We start from the raw sequence: 21,830 nt of genomic DNA on the forward strand, positions 1-21,830 counted from the left end.
TTCCTAAAAAATAGTTATTTCCTTTTCTTCCTCTAACGTTTCCTTACTTTCCTTCCTTTCACGGCTCCTTGCATTTTCTCTTTTCCACCAAACCTAAAGTTGTTTTTCTTTATTCCAAAAACGTCCACCAAGACAAAATATACACAGTATAAACAATAAATGTCTATGCATTGAATCCAAATGAAAGATATGGACAAGTCATTGATCAAATCAATTTATTTTGTCAATCCAAACAAATCAATTATTATTATTTTTTTTAGTTCCAATTTGATAAAACCCTTGATTGGATTCATACTTGTCTCCATACGATTATGACAATTGAAAAAATATTAACAAATGATCCGAAATTACTGAAAAAAAAAAAGAAAAAAAAAAAAAGAGAAGGTTGCAGAGGTTTGCTACAAGGATAGAACAGGAGAGTAGGAGGGAGAGAAGTGAGATAAAGATAGAAACAAATGAGTAAAAACCCTTTAAAGCACAAGGACATTTTTGACATTTTATTGTACTCAGCACAATTGCAATTATGCAACCTTAATATCTGAATTTCATGAATTTTATGTGAATGATTTTTTAATTGTGTAAGCGCAGTCGTGAGCGTGCAAAGCTAAATTGAGGTACACGTTTGAACAAATATACTTATCATAAAAGGAATGATATTGTTATTAAGTTTATAATTAAGAAAAACAAAAATTGAACCACACAAATTCAAACACCTATACCTTAATTTTGGTTATTATCAACACAAAATTCAACAAACTAATTGATAAGATAAGATATATTTAGGAAGTCCTGAAATTATATTTGAGTTTAGCACTAATAAGGCCCTCAAAAATGAATCTTAACCTAATTAGAAATTAACCCATGAAAAATGCTTTTCTGCCAATAAAAATATATTCTTCTATGAAATTCGTCGTCTATTTTTTAAAATTGCTCTTCACTGAATATTACATAAATTTTTATTGATCATAATATGTCAATGCATACCCAACACATATAACTCAAATAAATTCAATACACGATGTACAAGACATACCCAATACTTTCTTCGGGTTACACTCCGTGCAGTGCACCGAGTCCTTCACTAGAGAGCCAAAAAGATCAGTAAATTGATCAAGGTCATGCACAAGTCTTCCACGATGCAGATGGTGTCAAATTTACTTTTACTATTAAAATTCAACTACATAAATAAATCCATCCAAAAATTTAGAGTCATATAATCCATAAAATTCTAATTTGTTAATAATAAATCTAATAATTCTTTGAAATGTTTTTTTTTTAATCATTCAAATAATTTTATGAAATGGTTTTTTTTAACCTTTGCCTATACCAATTTAATCCTTTTATTTTTCATTCTATTTATTTTGTTTTTTTAACATTTGGTGTAGTTTTGACTTTGGGTCTTTGACACTGAAGGGGGTCAAGGGTTTTGAGACTCAGAAAGAAAAGAAAAAATAAATTTGAGTAAAAATATTTTTAATTTAAATTAACAGTATCTCTAATTATAACATGTGAATTTTATCTTTAATATACTCATGATGTACATTCTAATAAGATAAAATAAAAATAAAAAGTGAAAAACAAAGTCTTTGAACTAAATGGTTGACATGTACACCATGACACTAATCAATGCTAAAATCTCTCTCTTCATTGATAAAGCTTCCGTCTCTTCTTCATATACCTATACAATATACATATATGCAATCAACGTGATCGAACCGATACCGTTCTCTGATATTATTTTCTTCCCCCACATTGTTTCTCTCTCTATAGTCAACATGCAGATGTTGAAGAAACCAAGTTGATTTCAAATCGATGCATAGACGCAGTCGAGACTCTGAAAAACCGAGTACCCATTTTTTTTTTTTGGGCTGAAAGCAGAGTACATAGAGAGAATGAAGAACGACGAGCAAACTTGGTTTCTATTTGGAATCTCTCTCTCTGACAGACCCAAATGGCAGCAATTTCTCATCTGTTCTTCTGGGTTTTTCTTTGGGTATCTCGTCAATGGCATATGTGAGGTATGATGCGTAAAACCCTCTGTTTGTTTCCCTAGAAAATAGATTCGTGTGAAGAGGTTAAATTTTGAAGTCGGTCACATAATCACATTCGCTGCTGTTTACTTGAAAAGTCGTTCGAATCATGTGAATATAGAAAAATCTGTGGATTTTTAGCTTTGGGGTTTCTTGTTTCTTGTTCACAAGTTCTCAGTTTTGTTTTCTCGCCTGATTTTCTATTGATTTCTTAGCAACCAAACAGGGTTCAAAGCTAATTTTCTAAGAATATTTATTAATGTTTATGAGTTGACAGTTTCCTTTGGGTATCATAACCGATGAGTTTTTCCTTTTTAATGCATCCATTAATTAATCTTGTTTGAAGGATTTTAAGTTTGCTTATTATCACAATCATCATTGGTTGATGGAATTAATATTATGTAAATTTCATTATACATGGATTCCATGGATGCTCTTTTTTTTTTTCTTTTTCTTTTTTTTTCTCAGTATACCACTAATGTTCATTGTGAAAAAAAAAAATTAAAAATTAAAAATCAGTGATAATGTAATCTTAGAAGTTATCTTTCACCAATTAATTTTTTTTAAATTTTTTTGAATTACTTGAGATTTTTCTTCTAATATTTACCACTTATTTTCCAAAGCTTGGATTGTATCATCAAATTTCTTTAGAAAATTTGATCATCTTAGTTTAGCCTAACTACAATTTTTATTTATTTATTTATTTTTAACTTCTAATTGATTATGTGATTAATTGTTGTTTCATTTCAGGAATATGTGTACAATAGGCTCCAATTCAGGTCAGTTTTGCATCTACTTACTAAACACTTGATTTTGAGATTTAATATCTGATTTGATGATGATATATTTGTATGGATGGTTTTCTTCCTTCAGCTATGGTTGGTACTTCACATTTGTTCAAGGGTTGGTCTATCTTTTTCTAATTTACTTTGTACAAGGCTTCACCACCAAGCAGATGGTGAACCCATGGAAGACTTATGTGAAGCTCTCCGTCGTGCTTATGGGTTCGCATGGACTTACCAAAGGGTCTTTGGCTTTTCTTAATTACCCGGCACAGCTCATGTTCAAGTCCACCAAGGTGAACAGAAATTCTCGAGCCTTATAAACAATGAGTATATCAATTATTTGTTTAATAATTTTCTGTCCTTATGAGCCGCTAATTTGAGCTAGATAAAAGTTCTCCATTCTTTCAATCTTTATTAATAGGTCTGAATTTGAATTATATTTGTGAAGCAAGCAATTAAAATTAGGGCAAATATGTATATACATTTTCATCCTGATCAAACATGAAGTCGTCCTAGCAGGCTAGAGAATGTAGACACATGTTATTTTGTTTTCTGTTTTGCCTCTGGAGCCGTTTATTTGAGCTGAAAGAAGTTGGTTAACTTATAGAGTTGTGGAACAATAGAATTTAGTGGATGATTTTTCGGGTTTATTGAACTTAGTGTAGTATTTGAGGATTGTTGCTCGTTGAACTATCATTAGAACCAGTTTGTGAAACTAGCATTATTTTCTGGGCATTATTGTTGTTGTATTTCAGGTTCTGCCAGTGATGATAATGGGTGCATTCATACCTGGCTTGAGACGGAAGTACCCTCCTCACGAGTATATTTCTGCTGTGCTTCTTGTTGTGGGTTTGATTCTTTTCACTTTAGCGGATGCACAAACTTCGCCAAACTTTAGTCTTATTGGTGTTGTGATGGTGTCCGGTGCTCTAGTGATGGACTCCTTTTTGGGTAATTTGCAAGAAGCAATCTTTACTTTGAATCCTGAAACAACACAGGTGAGATACATGTGATGGATGTACTTTGTGAGGTGTGTTTAAATGTGAACAAAGTGGTCATAATGAAATATTTATTTCACGTTTGGATTTTTACTTGGAATCTTTTTGGATAGACGGAGATGCTCTTTTGCTCCACTGTGGTTGGTCTCCCTTTCTTGATTCCGCCCATGCTTTTCACGGGAGAATTATTCAAAGCATGGAATTCATGTTCTCAGGTAAAAATCCAAAATCTATTTTTCTCCCTTTGATGTATACGTTTCTGAATACCATTTACTGTTAATGCAGCATCTTTATGTATACGGCGTGTTGGTCTTTGAAGCAATGGCCACATTCATTGGCCAAGCTTCTGTCCTTTCCCTCGTTGCCATTTTTGGTGCTGCCACCACCGCCATGGTAAGTTCGTGTCACAAACTTTTCCTGGTTCTGTTATGCTAATCTATGCATTGATGGGATTAAAGAATTTTTAATAGCTTCAAGGTTCCAAATTTATCTCCTAAAATGTATGTGATGAATAGTGAATGAATATCCGCAGTTTGCTGTCATTTTCAATAGGTCTTCTCATTGATTTCCATCTGAGTTTTCAGGCTTGAGGGGTTTTAAATTGGATCTCAGGACATATGTTACATATCACATGTACATTTAATGAAATTGGGGAAGACTTCGAATTTTGTGTATGGAACTTATCTCACCATTGAATTTTATCACACAGGTGACAACGGCAAGAAAGGCGGTAACATTACTGTTATCTTACATGATATTTACAAAGCCATTAACTGAGCAGCACGGGAGCGGACTCCTGTTGATATCCATGGGGATCATATTGAAGCTTTTGCCCGAGAACAAACCCCCCAAAAGGGCGGGTGCCTCATTTTCCACGGCCAGGATTGAAAAACCTTCTTACGGTGAAGAAAATAGGACTCGTGTGGTAAATGAAGAAGAAGAGAAAAGGTCTTTGGTCTGACAATAATCTATGCTTTAATCTGTGATTTCTTATTTCTTCATCCAGTTTATGACCTTTAAATGGTATTAGATAGTATAAAAAATAAGATGTTTGCAGGGTTCTTGTCCTCTTGGTTTGTGGCTTTTTATTTCAGAAAGAAACTGACATTGCAAGTTTGGGTTAAGGTGTATAAATTTACTGCATATTTGTAGTGGTCTCACTAATTTGAACTTCACAATGAAATCAAAGTTGAATCTTTCATTTGAAGTCTATTCAGTCATTATTTTTTAATTTTCTAGCTGAAAGTTCAGCAATTTGTGGTCATTCTTTTTAATTTACTTTGGAAAGGACAGACTGTGTGTGTAGCAAATAACTGCATTATGCTTTGTTTGGAAGGAAGAAAATTGGATGGAAGGAAGAGAAGAATGGATAGATAAGACATCCCTAGGGTAAGGATAACTCTCTTCCTTCTTTTTATTTGGTTGAATGGAAGGACGGTAACTCCTTACTCTTATTTGTTGAGAGATAGAGAAGGAAATAGATTGCATAATTATGAAGGGTGATATTGTAATTTAAATTTTTATAATGGTCTTTCTTCTCTTCCTTCCTCACTCTCTTCTCTTCCGTCCATATTTGAATGGATGAACTTTTGTGAAGCAAATCACACAAAAGGTTGGCTGAGTTATCCATCAATTTTTTTTTCTTTCTTTTCCTCTTTACCAAACGAAAAAAATTTATTCCATCATTTTTTTTTTTTTTTTCTTTCTTTTCCCCTCTACCAAACGGAAAAAATTTATTCTTTCTTTCCTCGGTCTTCCGTCCTATCAAACCATCCATTAGTGAGATAGAATAATGTGGTGGATCTTAAATGTAGTGACAGTTGTGGTAAGGAAGTGGAAGGCTCACACTAATACTTGGTATCAGGGACGGAGCCAATGAAGGCCTAGGGGGGGCACGTGCCCCCCTGAGTTGGCCAGCAACCTATAATATATATGGTAATTTTTTAAAAAAATTTAATGTATACGAAAAAATTTATATAGTACCCCCCTCAAATTTGTAGTTCCTAAAATTATATTCGTATTTTTTCTTTATTTTCTCTTTTACTTTTCACATTCCTTAAATTTCTTTAGTAGAAAAAATCAAAATTTTCTTCCTCAATTGAAACTTTTTAACTATTTCCTATTAAAGTTCTTTTATTTTTCTTTCCTTTTATATTTTAATAATTTTCTTCTTCTTTGTCTTTTTGAATTTTATAGTTGTTATATATATGTATGTACTCCGTATTGTTTTTTTTTTTTTTGGTAGTGTGCCCCCCTCATTTGAAATCCTGGCTCCGTCACTGCTTGGTATGTGGCAAGATCAAAATTAAACGGACTATTGTTTTCATATTTCAAACAATTCTTGTTGCAAGAATTTAAATTTATATGTTTTGAGCTAAATTGGTGATCGATTATGATTGATCCAATACATGTAATATACTATAAATATATAACATTTATTAAATTTAGTAGATCTGTTTATTTGTATTAGGAATTTCTGTTGTGACCATGGGATATTATTTTTTATTTATTCATATTTTATTTTTAGTGGGTGGGAACTAATGAGGGTTGACTAGAGAGAGAAATAACATTTCATGCAGAACAATCATAGGTGAACACAAATCTTGATAAAAACATTATTTCTGTTTCAGATGAAAATGGAAACGCAAATCAACAACAATTTTCAAACCAGGATAGTTAATGTCCTTTTTTAGATGAAAAATTAGGCTTGAGTAAATGCAAATAAAAGTGGTAAAGATGACATCTAAATGTTACTTTTCTCATATACAACAACAATAATCAAACATTTTTTAAAACTACTTAAGGTTAGCAACATGAATTCTATATTTTCATTTTGATCTATTCAATCCCATATTCTATCATATCCTGCCCCTGCAGCTATCAAGTGAGTTCTACTACTACATTCAATGACTCGATATTTCAGACTTCTCAATCGTTGAATCAATTATCAAGTGAGTTCTACCACCACATTCAATGACTGAGAATCTCAAAAATACGATAACCTAAAATATTGTAGACTTTCACCTCAGCATGGTAGATATGAGTCATGCATCGGCTGACTACATGCTCAAACTCTCCAACTTGAATTTGTCAAAATGACCATCAAATTATAATTATATTTCCTATTTGATACCTTACATTGTGTGACCTCTCTGCTCACCCAATAGTTTTTCTTTGGAGGCAATAGTTCATCGCAGTCCTTAGAAGCCATATGCAACTTGTCACAAGCAAAATTAGGACAGACACGTTATTTTTTTTAACTTTTTTAATTTTTTCCATATAAAATCAATTAATGATCACAATTGAGATTGCAATACAAAGTTAAATATATAAAATGAACCCAAGGGGTTGGTTGGAAAAGATTTGAATTTTGGTGCGATTCTTGTTAAGTACAAATAATTTTTTTGAGGGAGAATGTGTGAGCACCAATTAAAAAAATTTATATATATATATATATATATATATATAATGAGGTGTTATTTAGGCTCAACATTCTGGTCAAAACGCTGGGGCTAATTTAACAGTTGATGGAATAGTAAGGGGCCCACATGAGCCTCTCTATTGCATCGAACAGGGCCCAACCCATTTTATACTATTGCATTATAATTTTAACTGCGAATTGCAAAAAATCCCTCTCGATTATCACTCACTTGCAGAAAATCTTCCTTATGAATACTTTTAAAAGGAAACTCCCCTCAACTATATTGAGTGGGGTATTTTAACTTAACACTGTTTAATGATTTTTTGAGGTCATTTTTTTAGATCAATTACCCCTCAACATTATAGATTGGGTCATTGTTCAGTCCTCCACTCCCATTCTCTGTTCGTTCTGCTACTGTAGTAAGGTTTCGATAATAGATGAGAGAGATATTGCAGTGGTGGTATGGAGAGAGAAAAAGTTGGGACGGTGGTGGTGGTGGTGTTGAGAGAAAAAGTTGGGGAATAAAAAAAACACTATACTTCTTCTTCTTCTTCTTCTTCGAATCTTAAAAAATAAATTTCTTGCAAATCTAACCTCTCCCTCCTTTTACTGTTACACCCAAACAAAGAAAACTAGGATGATGGATAATAAAATGATACATATATTTTTTATTTACCTCTTTCCCAATTAACATTTTTGTTATTATGCGTTTTTTGTTTTGTTAGTCCCTCTTTTCTCTTGCTTTCTCTCTAATTTTTTTTTTCTCCCTCATATTAACTTTCTCTTCTCTCTCTCATTAAAATTTAATATTGATCTTTGTAAATAACAATGAAAGATTTCACAAATGAAGAAGTAAAAGAGTTAGAACGAAGTAATTGTTCTTGTTAGCATAAAAAAAACATTTAGTAACTATTAAAACTTAATGAACTAATAAACTCCTTTAATGCTAATGGTTATCGGAATGATAATTTGTGTCTTTTACATTTCTATTCTGTGTTTTTTTTTTTTTTTAACTTCATATTAACTTTCTCTTCTCTCTCTCATTCAAATTTAATATTGATCTTTGTAAGTAACAATGAAAGATTTCACAAATGATGAAGGAAAAGAGTTAGAATCAAGTAATTGTTCTTGTTAGCATAAAAATAAAAAATAAAAGATTCAATAACTATTAAAACATCATGAACCAATAAACTCCTTTAACGCCAATGGTGATCGGAATGATAATTTGCTACTTTTACTTTTCTATTCTGCTTTCAGTTTTTTTTTTTTTTTTTTTTTTTTTTTTTTTTTTTTTTACCTAATATGTTTAATAAGAATTAATTGGGATGGTGATGGGAATGGTAAATAATTATTTTTTTAAAATTTTATTTTCTATTTTATGATTTGAGTTTAGTTTATTTATTTATTTATTTATTTGTCAAACTTGTTTTTTAAGAATTAATTTGAAATTTCTTTGAATCTTTAAGTTTATCTTTTTGGTAAATAAATGTCTAACTCTTTTAACAATAAAATTACAAGATTATGGATTTATGGAAATAATAGAAAAATAAAAAATACATTGTATCATATACAACTATGACATGTATGATTCATCTTAAAATATCAATAAGTGACTATTCTAAATTTAGAGAAAGATTTGTAATGTTTAGTAAATATCTTGTAATTTGAATCCATAATTTCAGTTGAATAAATTTTCATCCTAATAATTTCAGTTAAGTAAATTTTTTTTTTGATCGGAAAAAAAAAATAATAATAATAATAATAAATAAGGTAAGATGAGAAAAAAGTTTATAGTTAAAAAGGACGGGATCATAAAACGATGGTGGTTGTGTTAATAAGCTTAGGACCTTCTTCTCATTTCCTTAATATATATATATATATAACCATGTGGGCTACCACTCATAAAACATGGATATGGGCATGATGTAATACAAAAAATTAAAATAAAATAAAATATGGGTACATAACAATACATCAGCATTTATTTTTATACAAATATATATATATATATATATATCTTTCTGTGAAAATATTTAAATAATAATTATTTATTGTTATATACATCATTATTAACATTTTTTTATTAAATATTATGATAAATAAATAAAATAAAATAAAATAAGAATTGAGATTATATTGTATGAATAAATTTTGGACTAAATCATTTAATTAGGGTAAAAATCCGGGACACAATAGGAAACAGAAAAAATCACCGACTCTATAAATATATACTGCACAATACGCCGAATCAAGAAACAACTCTCCGAAAAATTCGTCTCTCCCCCTCTAAAACCCTAGTAAAGCATTTGTTCAATCGATCGTTAACAGAAAATACTCGATCTCAGGTTTGCAGCAATCAATCTTTCTCAGAGTTTTAGGGTTTCGATTTTTAGGGTTTCCTATTTAGGTTTCTGTAATTTGGATTCGTTTAGATTTTTTTTATTCGTCTTTTGTGTTACTGTGTTACCGAATGATTGAAGGCGCTGAGAGAGATCCGTATTGTCAATGAATTGAATGATCAGTAACGATTTGGGTTTTCATTGATTTGTTAGAATTGGGTTTTCGAGGTTTTATTCGGCAAAGAAAGATTTCATTGGATTAAAGGCGTCTCTTTCTATATGTATGATTAACGGTATCTATATGTATATTTTGTGTTTAGTATGGCTATAAAAGCAACGAGAAGAGTTTCGGATACGAATGAAAGATCATCAGTTTTCAATCGACGAGGAGGAGGAGGAGGACCAGTGGTGAACAAAGTTTGTTCCTATTGGCTTGCTGGAAGATGTACCAGAAAGCCATGTCGGTTCTTGCACAGTGAAGAATCACTGCCCCAAAAATCTAAACAACAATGTCACAGAGGATCACCATACAACAAATATCCTGGGTCGAACACTTGGCAGAGGAGTCCCAACTATGGCCCCAAAAAGTCATCTGCCCCTCCAAGTGGTGGAGCTGGGAGTGGAGCTAAAAGCCCCAAAAAGTCATCTTACCCTCCAAGTGGTGGAGCTGGGAGTGGAGCTAAAATTATTGAAAAGACCCCAGAAAAAGCCATATGCCAGTACTGGATAGTGGGAAACTGTGTGCATGGAGACCAGTGCGGGGACTTGCATTCATGGTTCAGTGGCAATGGATTTTCAGTGATAACAAAGCTAGTAGGGCATACTAAGGTACTTTACTAATAATCATTCTTTGCATCTATATTTGTGTAGTTCCTTGAATTATTTTTGTTAAACTCTCCATTGTGTTTGTGGGACATTGGCAACAGGATGTTACTGGGATTGCCCTTCCTTCGTGCTCCAACAAACTTTATTCGGGGAGCAGGGACAAATCTGTGCGGGGTTGGGACTGCGTTACTGGTCAGGTTGGTATTGTTTTTTTGGATATTTTATTCTTTGTTCAGGAATTAAAGTCTGGTTTGCTCGTTTAAGTGATATATTTCATAATGTAGTTGTGTTTCTTACTTTGTTGATGCAGTCTGTTGGTGTTCTTAACCTTGAGGGTGAAATTTATTCGATGATTAGTGAAGGTCCATGGGTGTTTGCGGGTTTGCAAAATGCTGTTAAGGTACTTTGTTTAGACTTTTGAATGTTACTATAATATTTTATTCAAGTATTGTGGTCGTTAAATTATCTAGTTTGTATTTTTATTGGGTTTTTATTGGGTTCATGTTGGTGTTGGTGATATTGCAGGCATGGAACACCCAGAGTCATACTGACCTGACTCTTGATGGACCAGTTGGGGCAGTTCACGCCATGGCTGTGGGTAACGACGTCCTTTTTGCTGGAACTCAGGTAGCTACTCTTAGTACTCGCACTGTTTCTCGTACTTTTTAGCATAGTTTTGAGATCAAAGGTGCTTATTTGATTATTGGATTGCTTTGAAATTGGATGCTTATCTAATAGTCGCTATTTCATTTTTGAACAGGATGGTACCATATTGGCATGGAAATCCGGTTCCGTTGAGCTTGCTGCAGCATTGAAGGGTCATAGCGGTGCTGTTGTTTCCCTTGTTGTTGGAGCTAATAGGCTCTACTCTGGTTCCATGGATCACACCATAAGGGTAAGTTGATTATCATCATTTTCCTTCTGCTCTGCCCTCTATTTTTCATGATAGGTTCTATATTTAAGGATTAGTAATAATTGCATTTCTCTTTCCAGGCGTGGGATCTCGACACTTTAAAGTGCATTCATACACTAAATGGGCACACAGACACTGTGATGTCAGTTATTTGCTGGGACATCTTCTTATTATCTTGTTCCTTAGATAGAACAATAAAGGTTATATTCTTTTCTGGTTATTAATTGATACATTTTACATTATCTTATTATAAGTTTGTGCCCCTGATTTTTTTCCCCTTTTGCAGGCTTGGGCTACTACTACTGATGATGGGAACTTGGAAGTAATCCACACACGCAATATGGGGCATGTAAGTTATTTAATGACATTTTCTGATAATCATTTTTGTATGTATTTATACCTGTTTCATCTTATTTCTTAAATGTTGCATTTTTTTTTCTTTCTCACCTTGTTTATTGGAAGGTGACTTAATTTTAGAGAGATTTTGTTATTAAACACTTGTATGATCAATTGGGAACATGATACACTTATAAATTCTATAGGATCAGGACTATGTGACACATAAATTATCCTTAATTGAATGTAAGGAATGATGATTATATTTAAGTTGAATGTCCTAAAAAGTAAAGCCTTTGGAGTTCCATGTGTCTATCAATTTAGTAGACCTTAATTATGTACTCATAAGGATTTCCATGAATTGCAATCAACATGTGTAAAAATTTCTGTTTCATTATTTCATGAGAATCATGTTGTAGTGGTTAAGGCTCTGTTTTTGACTCGACTAAATCCATAGTTATACTAACTGCTTTTCGTTGTTGAAGCACACAAAACCTCCTGTGGTTAGAATTTTTGGGGGTTGCAAATTTTAGAGTTCTCTTATGATTGGGTCAGTAATGTTATTGAGCATAAATCAATAAGATGAAGTGCTCATGAGTCTCTCCAGTCATGAGTCATGAGAGAATTTGGTTTGGTACAAATGCGCCCACACTATTTGACCTTCCATTTATCTGAAGCACCCTTGTTTTCAGCTACAGAAACAAAAAGAAACCGAGTGAAAGTGAGACTTACTCCCTATGTTCATATGACCACTGAGTTCCCAAGCATCATAAATGGCATTATGAATATGATCTCTCTCTCTCTCTCTCTCCTTTTTGTGTGTTGGTGATTGTTGAGTGTGGCTTTTGAGGTCCAAATTGTTTGTCATTTAAATCTGATAAATTCTTTGCATTTCTTATTTCTAGTCAGTTCTCAATTGTGATTAGCGGCAACACACGAACTAATTAATATTATATTCGACTGTTTCAGGGTGTTCTTACCATCTGTGGGATACAAGATGCCGAAAAAAAACCAATCTTGCTTTGCTCATTGGACGACAACACTGTGTGCTTATTGGAATTACCATCGTGAGTATCAACAATTTATCATTACATCATAGTTTTTGTCTCAACAATTCATCATAACATGATAATTTTCGTCTTTTGTTTTGGTCAATAAATTTATTCTTTGCCTGCTGATCAATCAACTATATCTTTTATTTGGCTTTAGCTTTAAAGAAAGGGGCAAAATATTTGCCAAGGGGAAAGTTGGAGCAATTCAGAGAGGTCCTGAAGGCCTATTCTTCACTGGTGATGCAATAGGGGAGCTGAGTGTCTGGAAATTGTCGGAAGAGTCCAGCATGGTGGCAGCTTCTTGAAGATGATACCTAACAATGCTCTGTCTGTCCCAAACTAAATGGTGTCGTGTAGCCATTTTGTATAGAGGCAACCCCATTATTTGCACTGTAATTGTTACTACATTTCTTTGTACTCTCTTATCCCAAAGTGATGAGAAGCAAAAACCAAAATTACTCATTTTTGCCCCTTTTAGATGCCAGAATATACAAAGGGGCCATATTGATGTTATTGTTGTACTTGTAACCAATTTAATCAATCAATGCAGCAATTCTGCAAGCAAATTTAATTGTTCAAATTTTTCCTTTTGTCCTATGATCTTTAGATTCTATATTCAACCCATTTCTGGGTTAGTTTGAATGCGTATCATATTCAATAAATTAAATGAGAAAATGTGAAATAATCTAAAGGATTGAAAACACCAACGAAGAAGAAGAAGAGAAAAGGCTTAAGTTCGAATATTATGTTTCGAACTGATCAGATCTGTTTATTTGTACTTAGTAGTAGGAATTTCTGTATGTGGTTGAGCCGTGTTAATTTTTGGGACTCGAATGATAATGCCCACACAATCAGGGTTTGTATAAATAAAAAGAACTTCAAAATTAGTAGTTGCTTATAAGAGCGAGTGACCATTAAGTGGGATACTCCAAAATTAGTAGTATTATTTTTATTTAATTTCTAGGTGACTAGGAACTTGACGGGAGAGAAGCGCCGTATGTAAATCATATTAGTAAGTCACCATTTAATGCTAATTTTGTCAAATGGACTTACTTAATACTAGTAAGTGATCGTTTAAGGCTAATTTTGTCAAATTACTTAATTATTTAATTATTGGAGTTGTTATTGAACTCCACCTATATCATTTTATCTTTATTCTAATTTATTTTAAGAGTGGTGCTATACAGTCAGACTAGGAAGAATCGACATCCTATCAACACTCACGTGGCTATCCACACAATCTGAATGTGAGAGTGAACAAGCATATATAAGAAAGTTTGAAAATTTGAGGATGTAAGGAGAGAGGAAGTAGAGGAGTTAGTCTGTCAGAGAGAGCAACGGGAACATCGTTGCCGGAAAAATTAAGAATGCAGGAGAAAGTTTGGTTAAAGAAAACTAATAGCTTAGTGTCGCGTGGATGTCCATTTTTTGTCAATATAATCTTGTCGTCAAAAATATCATTTTTTTTATTTTAAATGATAAAAACACCATTTTTTCTTAAATTTTAGGACCTACCCTACCATAAAACTCACATCCAAAGCCCCCTCAATTACGTGCTGAGAGAAAGAGAGAGTGGAGAGAGTGACAAGGAAAAACAAGTTTAATCCAGACAATGGACATTATTCATATTTTTATTATTATTTATTTTAGATAAGTGTCAGCATGAGAGAAGACTACTTGCGCAGAGAGGATTGTTCTTTTTTATATTCTTTACAAGGAAAGAAAAAAACATTCTTCAATCACAACTTTAATTTGCACGACAAACCTACTTATTTTTCATAACAAGTAATTCTTGCACGCTTTATGTGAGTACGAAAACAATTGTTTATTGCCAATACCTAAATTAGTATAATAAATTAAGATTGATATAATGAATACCTAAATTACTATAATAAATTAAGATTGATATAATTAATTGAAGTATCATTCACTCACTTTTTCATAACTTTGGTTGGGGCTCTTATATTGAATCTTGCATACCTATTTATCCAAATCTTGTCAAAACTTTATTCTCTCCATTCAGTATTAGGTTCATGGGATAAAATTGAAGATCTTTGAAAAAATAATTAATGAAATTATTTGTGTCCAAACGGTCATCAAATTTGTAGTAAATAATATGGACAAGGTTAGATTTGTCAAATTATAAAATAATTTGTCATAATAAGGACAGTTACGGAATATATCATCAAATCACTCATTAGCAATTATGTTTAGGATTGATCATTAAAATCTAATTTTCCCATTTGTATACTTAATTCCTGGTCTCATCCTATTTCTTTGATTATTAATTCTATCTTTGTTATGTATTTATAATATCTATATTAACTTTAGCAATTCGGCTATATGGATGTATTCACGTTTCTTTTTTAGAGACCAATATTCTCTGTGTAACATTGCTGGTTTAATCATTGTCTAGTATATTTTTCCTTTGGCTCCATTTGGTTAGGTGAAAATAAGTAAGAAAATAAAAGAAAAGAAAAAGAAAGTGAAATAAAAGTGAAGTGAATGAAAAGAAAAGAGATTTTCTAGCATGTATCTGGTTAACATGAAAATTTATCGAAGAAAATTGTAAAAAAATATTAGTTTGTTAGTTTAGATAACATAAAAGTGAAAAGAAAGTGATTATGTATATCAAAACTATCCTTATGAAGTAAAATAATGAATTATTAAATTCAAATATATAATTGTTTATATTCATTTCTATTATCTATAAACTAATTATTAGTTTAAGATAAACAAATTAAAAAAAAAAAAAAAAATTAGAGATGAAGAGGCAATACTATTGTTTGGAAGAAAAATCAAATATTGCATCTTATATATATATATATATATCCATATGGAATTATGAGTGGCAACATAGAACAGATGATTAAAAAAAAATAAAAAATTCTATTTAGAAGCAAGATCTATTTTAAACAATTTTACTCAAATTATTATTGATATTGTGTATATATAAGTGTATAATTTTCATTACAAACTTACCTCAGAATAGAAGTTGTTGTGGAGAGAACTTTGCACGATTAAGTTATGTGTAAAAAAGAAACTGCAACGGGAAACTAAATTTTCTATTAGGTTTCTCTTTTTATCTATCCAAACTCTAAAAAAAACTTAAAAATTTTCTCTTTCCTTTTTTTTTTCTAGGTGTTTCCACCTAACCAAATTTAGGTTAGTTTGTTTAGCTAGGTAGAAAGGAAAAGAAACATAGCAATTTAGTTAGCGTGAAAAATAAAGTTATCAGGAAAGTAATATTCTCATAACCGATTGATTTTTCTCAAAATGTTTGGTTAGTTGTATCATTATGTCTTAGTTTCCTATTATACACTTTTTAGTTGTTTCTCAGGAAATTAAGATTCCTAATTATGTTACAACTTTTTAACTCTTCAAATTAGTACACTTCCCGCACTTACAAAAGAAGTAAGCTTATATAATGTAATCTTCCCAAAACAATCATACACACATAAAAAATAAAAAATAACAAAAAAAAGGTAAAAGGAAAAATCACTATAGTAAAGTGCCAATTACCTTATTCATAAACCCAATTGTATTCATAATAATTAATATTATTAATATTATTTATACAGTGATATGTATTACTTAGTATTGAATAAATTAGTATTGAATAAGTAAGAATAGTTTTGGCTTATAAAATCATTTTTCACTCTCTTGCTATCCAGACTAATGAAATAATATCTTCTCACAATTTTTTTCAAAAAAATAATCATGCTAATCAAATGCATAACAGAAACTTGGTTTTCTTTTCTTTCCTTTCACTTTCCATCATCAATTTCTGGCTAACCAAACAGACCATGTGATTTGTTTAGCATTTGTTTTATCACATAGAACTTCACTACCTTTCTTCCATTTTATCCAATTTATTTCAATTTTACTTTTTACATCATCATCAATCTCTCTATCTTTTTTGTACAATTGATCCCAAGCAGGGGCGGAGCCAAAATTTGAAAGGGGGGAGGGGAAGCAGAGGATTTACTGGGAGAAAAAAAATTCAAGCAGAGAAAATGATTTACTGGGGAAAATTTTTTATTAGTTCTTCTGAGAAATCCAAATATGAAGAAACCCAAATCCAACAACATGATTCAATACAAAATAATCAAAATTTAATGTATAATAAAGGAACCGATATCCAAAATTTTCAGACAATAATCCAAAAAATAAAACCCAAATCACATTACCAGATTTTAGAAAGAGATATAATAACCTGGAGAGATACTAAGTCAAAGCTGTGATTCAGTTCCTTATAAAAAACCCTTCGTGGGCTTTCCTGGTCTCCCGTTGCAAAGACCCTTTACGAACAACGAATTAGGGTTTCAGTCGAATGGGCTTTGAATCGCTTCACACCAAATGAAACAACAGAGAAAAATGAGTGACAAAACAATGATTTTTCAGCTCAAAACCTAAGATCAGTGGTGGCACAACAACTAAACTCTAGGGTTCCAGTCGAATCACCCAGAAAAATTGACCGAGAAGAGAGAGAAACGAGAGGGCACAAATGCGAGGTTTTAGAAAATTGTTGTTTATATATATGATATCCCAATTTTTTGGCTTAAATTTTGAAACCAAAATACCAAAAACAATACCACACCGAACGGCCCCTAGGTCTTCTTCAATCTTCTAGTTCTAATTTGTTTATAGGCTTATTTTCTGGACCGAGCCATTTATCATTTTATGTTTTATTATGGATTGGATAGTTTAGGTTGGGCTAGGCTGGGTTATGGCTAATAGGAAATGATAGTACAAATTTTTGTTATTTTATTTTTTGGACCTGAGCTATAGCCCAAGTCCACGTAGAGCTCCGACCCTTATCCCAACTATCGAAGCAACATTCACAATAATAACCTTGATTAGACTCAAACACAACATTTTCAAAAAGGACAAATAAAATCGTCTGGCCTAATAGTCGTGAATAATGACATGTGATATGAATATGATACGGATATACAATTTGAAATAGAATATGGGTACATATTTATAAAAAAAAACGTAGATATGAAAATCAATATGTATGTGGCAATGATAAATGGCTCAATGCACAATATAAAATTACAACAATATACATATCAATGCACAATATAAAATTACAACAATATACATATTTATAAAAAAACGTAGATATGCATTAAAATCAATATATATATGTAGCAATGAAACTTTAATATAATAAAAAAAGCACCCACCTTTTCATTTTTGTTTATCTCAAAATAATTGTCCTACTTCAAATTCAATGTATTATTCTTTTAATATTTTTAATTTTACTCAGGCGGCCTGAAGTTATAAAAGTATGTATGTGGATTCTTCACTGAAAAATAAAAAATTTATTCGCTACCACAATAATAAAAAAATATTAAAAATTACACTCCTAAAAAGTTAAATTTTCAAAAGGATCATATAGTTTATAGAATAGAGGGAGTAATAATATTTCTTTATTAGATATTATGATTAATAAATAAAATAAGAGTGACAGTTATATTGTATGCATAGATTTTAAAATAAATAATAAATATATAATATTTATTTTAAAAACAAATTATAAAATTTTCCATATTATTATTGAAAAAGTTGTATATAATATTCAAAAGTTGTTCAATATGTATTGTATTGAGATAAGTATAAGTAACGTGATATATATCTTTGTTACCGGTGTGTTGCAGGCATGGAACACCAAGAGTCATACCGACCTGACTCTTGATGGACCAGTTGGGGCAGTTCACGCCCTGGTTGTCTTATCGGGTCCGTGTTGGTGTTGGTTGTCTTATTATAACGTGATATATATCTTATTATAAGTTTGTGACTCTGATTCCTTCCTTTTGGGCTGCTACTGTTGTTGGGAACTTGGAAGTAACCTACACACACACAATACAGGGCATGTAAGTTATTTAATATCATTCTATGATAATCATTTTTGTTTATATTTACACATGTTAGATCTTATCTGTTACCTGTTAGAATTTAATTTTTCTTAAAGTACACCTTGTTAATGGAAGGTGACTTTTAATTTTAGAACTTGTATGTTCATTGGGAACATGCTACACTAATAAAGCTTTTCTATAGGAACAGAATTATGTAAAATAAATGAGTAATGATAGGGGAACCGAAAATGAATCCCCGAATAAGTTCCGAATTTGACGTGGTTGGCTATATGAAGCACGTGTTATACAATTATTTTTTGAAAACTGTTTAAATAGATGGGGTGGACAAAAATACGTTGATTCGGTATTTATTCGTGAAAATCATTTGGTGATCCTATCATTTTCCAAAATAAATTCATCTTACTTGAATGTAAGGAATGATATTATTATATTTAAGTTGAATGTCCTATTAAGTAAAGTCTTTGGATTACTGTGTGTGCAATTTACTAGACGTTACTTGCACTCAAAAGATTTCCATGAACTGCAATCAACATGGGTAAAATTCCTGTTCCAATATTTCATTAGCCATGATGTAGTGGTTAAGGCCCTTGAAAGGGCAATAAATCTCTCTCTATAATTAGAAAGTATATCTTTTACACTTCAATCGAATCATTTACATTTTTGCTCATTCTTCTATTTATAGAAGTCTATTCTTGCCCTAATAAACTCTTGGGCCTTCCTAGTCCCTAAGATAATATGGGCCTAGTCTTTCTTCAACGGGCTCATCCTTCTCTTGGGTTGATCCCTAAGTTAGTACAGGCCTCGCACTAGAGAGAATCGACTGGGAGATCACTGGGCTTCCTTCTGGATTGGTGGGCCGAACCAGACTTGGCCCAGTGGGATTTTATGCCCCTTCAGCCCTTTATTTGACTTGACTAAATCCATGGTAACTGCTTATCATGGTTGAAGCACACAAAACCACCTCTGGTTAATAGCATTTTTTGGGGTCGCAAATTTTAGAGTTCTTTTATGGTTGGGTCAGTAATGTTCTTGAGTATAAATTAATAAGATGAAGTGCCCATTATATTTGTTATTTTTAGGTTAGACACACGTGACGAATATTATCTGGTGTGTATTTATGTCTCATCAATTAAAAACCCTTTGTGTGCACATTTGTACGAAACCAAATTCTCTCATGAAGTCATGACTGGAGGGACATTCTTACTGAGCCGAGGTTGGTGAAGAAAAACCCATTTAGATAGATTTGCTGCTGCCTGCTGCCTGAAACATGCCATCTGCGCTATTTGTCCTTCCATTTATCTAACTTATACTAAGAAATTTCACTTAACAATATATATATATATATCTATACACTCACACACACACACACACTAAGAAATTTCGGAATTCTTAGTTATTATTCTCACCAACAATTTATCACTGGTGGTCTATGCAATGCAATATGCTTACTGACCTTTAAATGAAAGTGATGCGCCCTTGTTTTCGGGTAGAGAAACAAAAAGAAACCGAGTGAAACTGAGACTTACTCCATATGTTCAGATGACCACCGAGTTCCCAAGCATCATAAAAGGCATTATGAATATGATTCTCTCTCTCCTTTTTGTGTATGGGTGGTGCTTGAGTGTAGTTTGTCTGGACAGCTAACTATATATATATATATATATATATATATATATATATATATATATTTAATTTGTTGGTTTTAGATTGATAGAAAAGGGCAAAATATTTGTCAGATGACAAGTTGGAGCAATCCAGATAGGTCCAAGTGGCTTTTTCTTTACTGGTGACGTGACAGATCAGCTGAGTGTCTGGAAACTGTCAGAAGAGTCTGAGTGTGGCGGCTTCATGAAGATATATATTTCAACAAAATTAACAAAGTTCTGTCCCAACTAGTTGGAGTCGCTACACCAATCATGTTTCTCTGCACTGTAATTGTTTCTACATTCCCTTCTTACTTTTTTTTTTTACCGAGGGAAGATGAAAGTGATGACCTTGTAACCAATTTTATCAATCAATCTACCAATCTTGCAAATGTAATTGTTCATGGCTTTTCTTTTGCAGTATGATTTTTAGCTTCTATATTCAACCCATTTCTGGGTTAGTTTGAATACACACATTCCTTGGATTGAAGATTTCATCTATGTCCAATGTTATTTAAATTATTGTTGGATAATTAAGGAGGGAAATTTTGTCTATGCTCTCGTTGTATGGTGATAAAATGACAGTCACTGACGCAAGAAACTCACACACCCATTCTTTGTCTCGGAAGGTGCCAACCCTCCACCTTGACACACACCCACTTTGTCTCAAAAGCGACCTCATTTTAGAAATGTCTATTAGATCAATTTAAAACATGTGGAGTATTTATTTATTTATTTTCACTTTACCCTTGTGTTAATCTATATAGAATATAGCCTTGAGAAAGACAGAAACCAGAGGACCAATTTTAAATGGCCTATGTTATCCAATACTTTGTGACCACAATTGTCAAGTTGTTCAAATCAACTTGTGGGGAATTTGAAGAAAAGCCAGATATTTTTGTTTGCTTTTCTTCTTGTTTCCGGTAGATAAAAGAAGAGGAAAAGTGGCTCCTCCTTTTAAATGGATAAAGAATAATGGGAGAGAAGAATATAGTACGGTAGCTTTTAGAGTCATCCCACATGTGCTTTGTAATCAACACTAAAACACTAGCTTCACTTGCTTTATTTGATTTAGTGCTAGTTTTCAAAGAGATAGATCAGGCACTCATGTGACACTTGTATCACTTCCAAATCAACACCAATCTTATTATATATTATTAATTACGTTGCTTTGGAGCCTAACCCTGAATCAAATTGAAAATTCGCAAAATGAGAAACAACTCTATGCTTTGATGTTCGGTGTTTGTTAAAATTAGAAATTTTTTAATGAATTAATTTAAAAACTCGTGGAACGATATACTCTACGTTTTGATGTTCCATATTTTATAATTTTTTTAACCTAAGTTTTTTGGAAATTTTTTAGTATTGAACCAAGCACCCCATCACTATTTAGAATTCACATGAACCGTCAAAAATTTTAAAAACATTTGACCTTATTTACATTGTGTAGCCTAATATTGGTAGCACCAAACTTTATTTTATTCTTTAACATCATTATGTGCTTTGTCATTTTCTCCATGAATAATGAAAGTTCATAATGCAAAAACGACTTTTTTTTTTTTTTTTTTTTTTTTTTCTTCTCTTCTCCCCACTTTATGTCCAC

At 32.0% G+C, this 21,830-nt stretch overlaps 2 protein-coding genes across 3 annotated transcripts; both read left to right on the forward strand.

Annotated features, from left to right (window-relative positions):
* Positions 1-1,273: 1,273 nt before the first annotated feature.
* Positions 1,274-5,007, forward strand: LOC132298600 (UDP-galactose/UDP-glucose transporter 4-like). The gene is made up of 7 exons (XM_059795000.1): positions 1,274-2,018; positions 2,781-2,809; positions 2,904-3,108; positions 3,571-3,813; positions 3,927-4,028; positions 4,099-4,206; positions 4,523-5,007. The coding sequence occupies exons 1-7, from the start codon at positions 1,893-1,895 to the stop codon at positions 4,772-4,774; spliced, it is 1,065 nt and encodes a 354-aa protein (XP_059650983.1). The 5' UTR covers positions 1,274-1,892; the 3' UTR covers positions 4,775-5,007.
* A 4,454-nt stretch (positions 5,008-9,461) lies between these two features.
* LOC132299059 (zinc finger CCCH domain-containing protein 48-like) lies at positions 9,462-13,294 on the forward strand. Of its 2 annotated transcripts, XM_059795501.1 has the most exons (10): positions 9,462-9,579; positions 9,894-10,401; positions 10,500-10,595; positions 10,709-10,798; positions 10,924-11,025; positions 11,159-11,293; positions 11,392-11,511; positions 11,598-11,660; positions 12,617-12,714; positions 12,857-13,294. In XM_059795501.1, the coding sequence occupies exons 2-10, from the start codon at positions 9,895-9,897 to the stop codon at positions 13,002-13,004; spliced, it is 1,359 nt and encodes a 452-aa protein (XP_059651484.1). In that variant the 5' UTR covers positions 9,462-9,579; position 9,894; the 3' UTR covers positions 13,005-13,294. The 2 variants fall into 2 exon arrangements, with proteins under 2 accessions (XP_059651484.1, XP_059651483.1); XM_059795500.1 differs by having other exon boundaries at positions 9,462-10,401.
* Positions 13,295-21,830: the final 8,536 nt, after the last annotated feature.

This window comes from Cornus florida, unplaced genomic scaffold (genome assembly GCF_030987335.1).
Source record: "Cornus florida cultivar Cherokee Brave unplaced genomic scaffold, ASM3098733v1 CherokeeBrave_3.0.0_Hap2_Chr03, whole genome shotgun sequence".
Lineage (NCBI taxonomy): Eukaryota > Viridiplantae > Streptophyta > Magnoliopsida > Cornales > Cornaceae > Cornus > Cornus florida.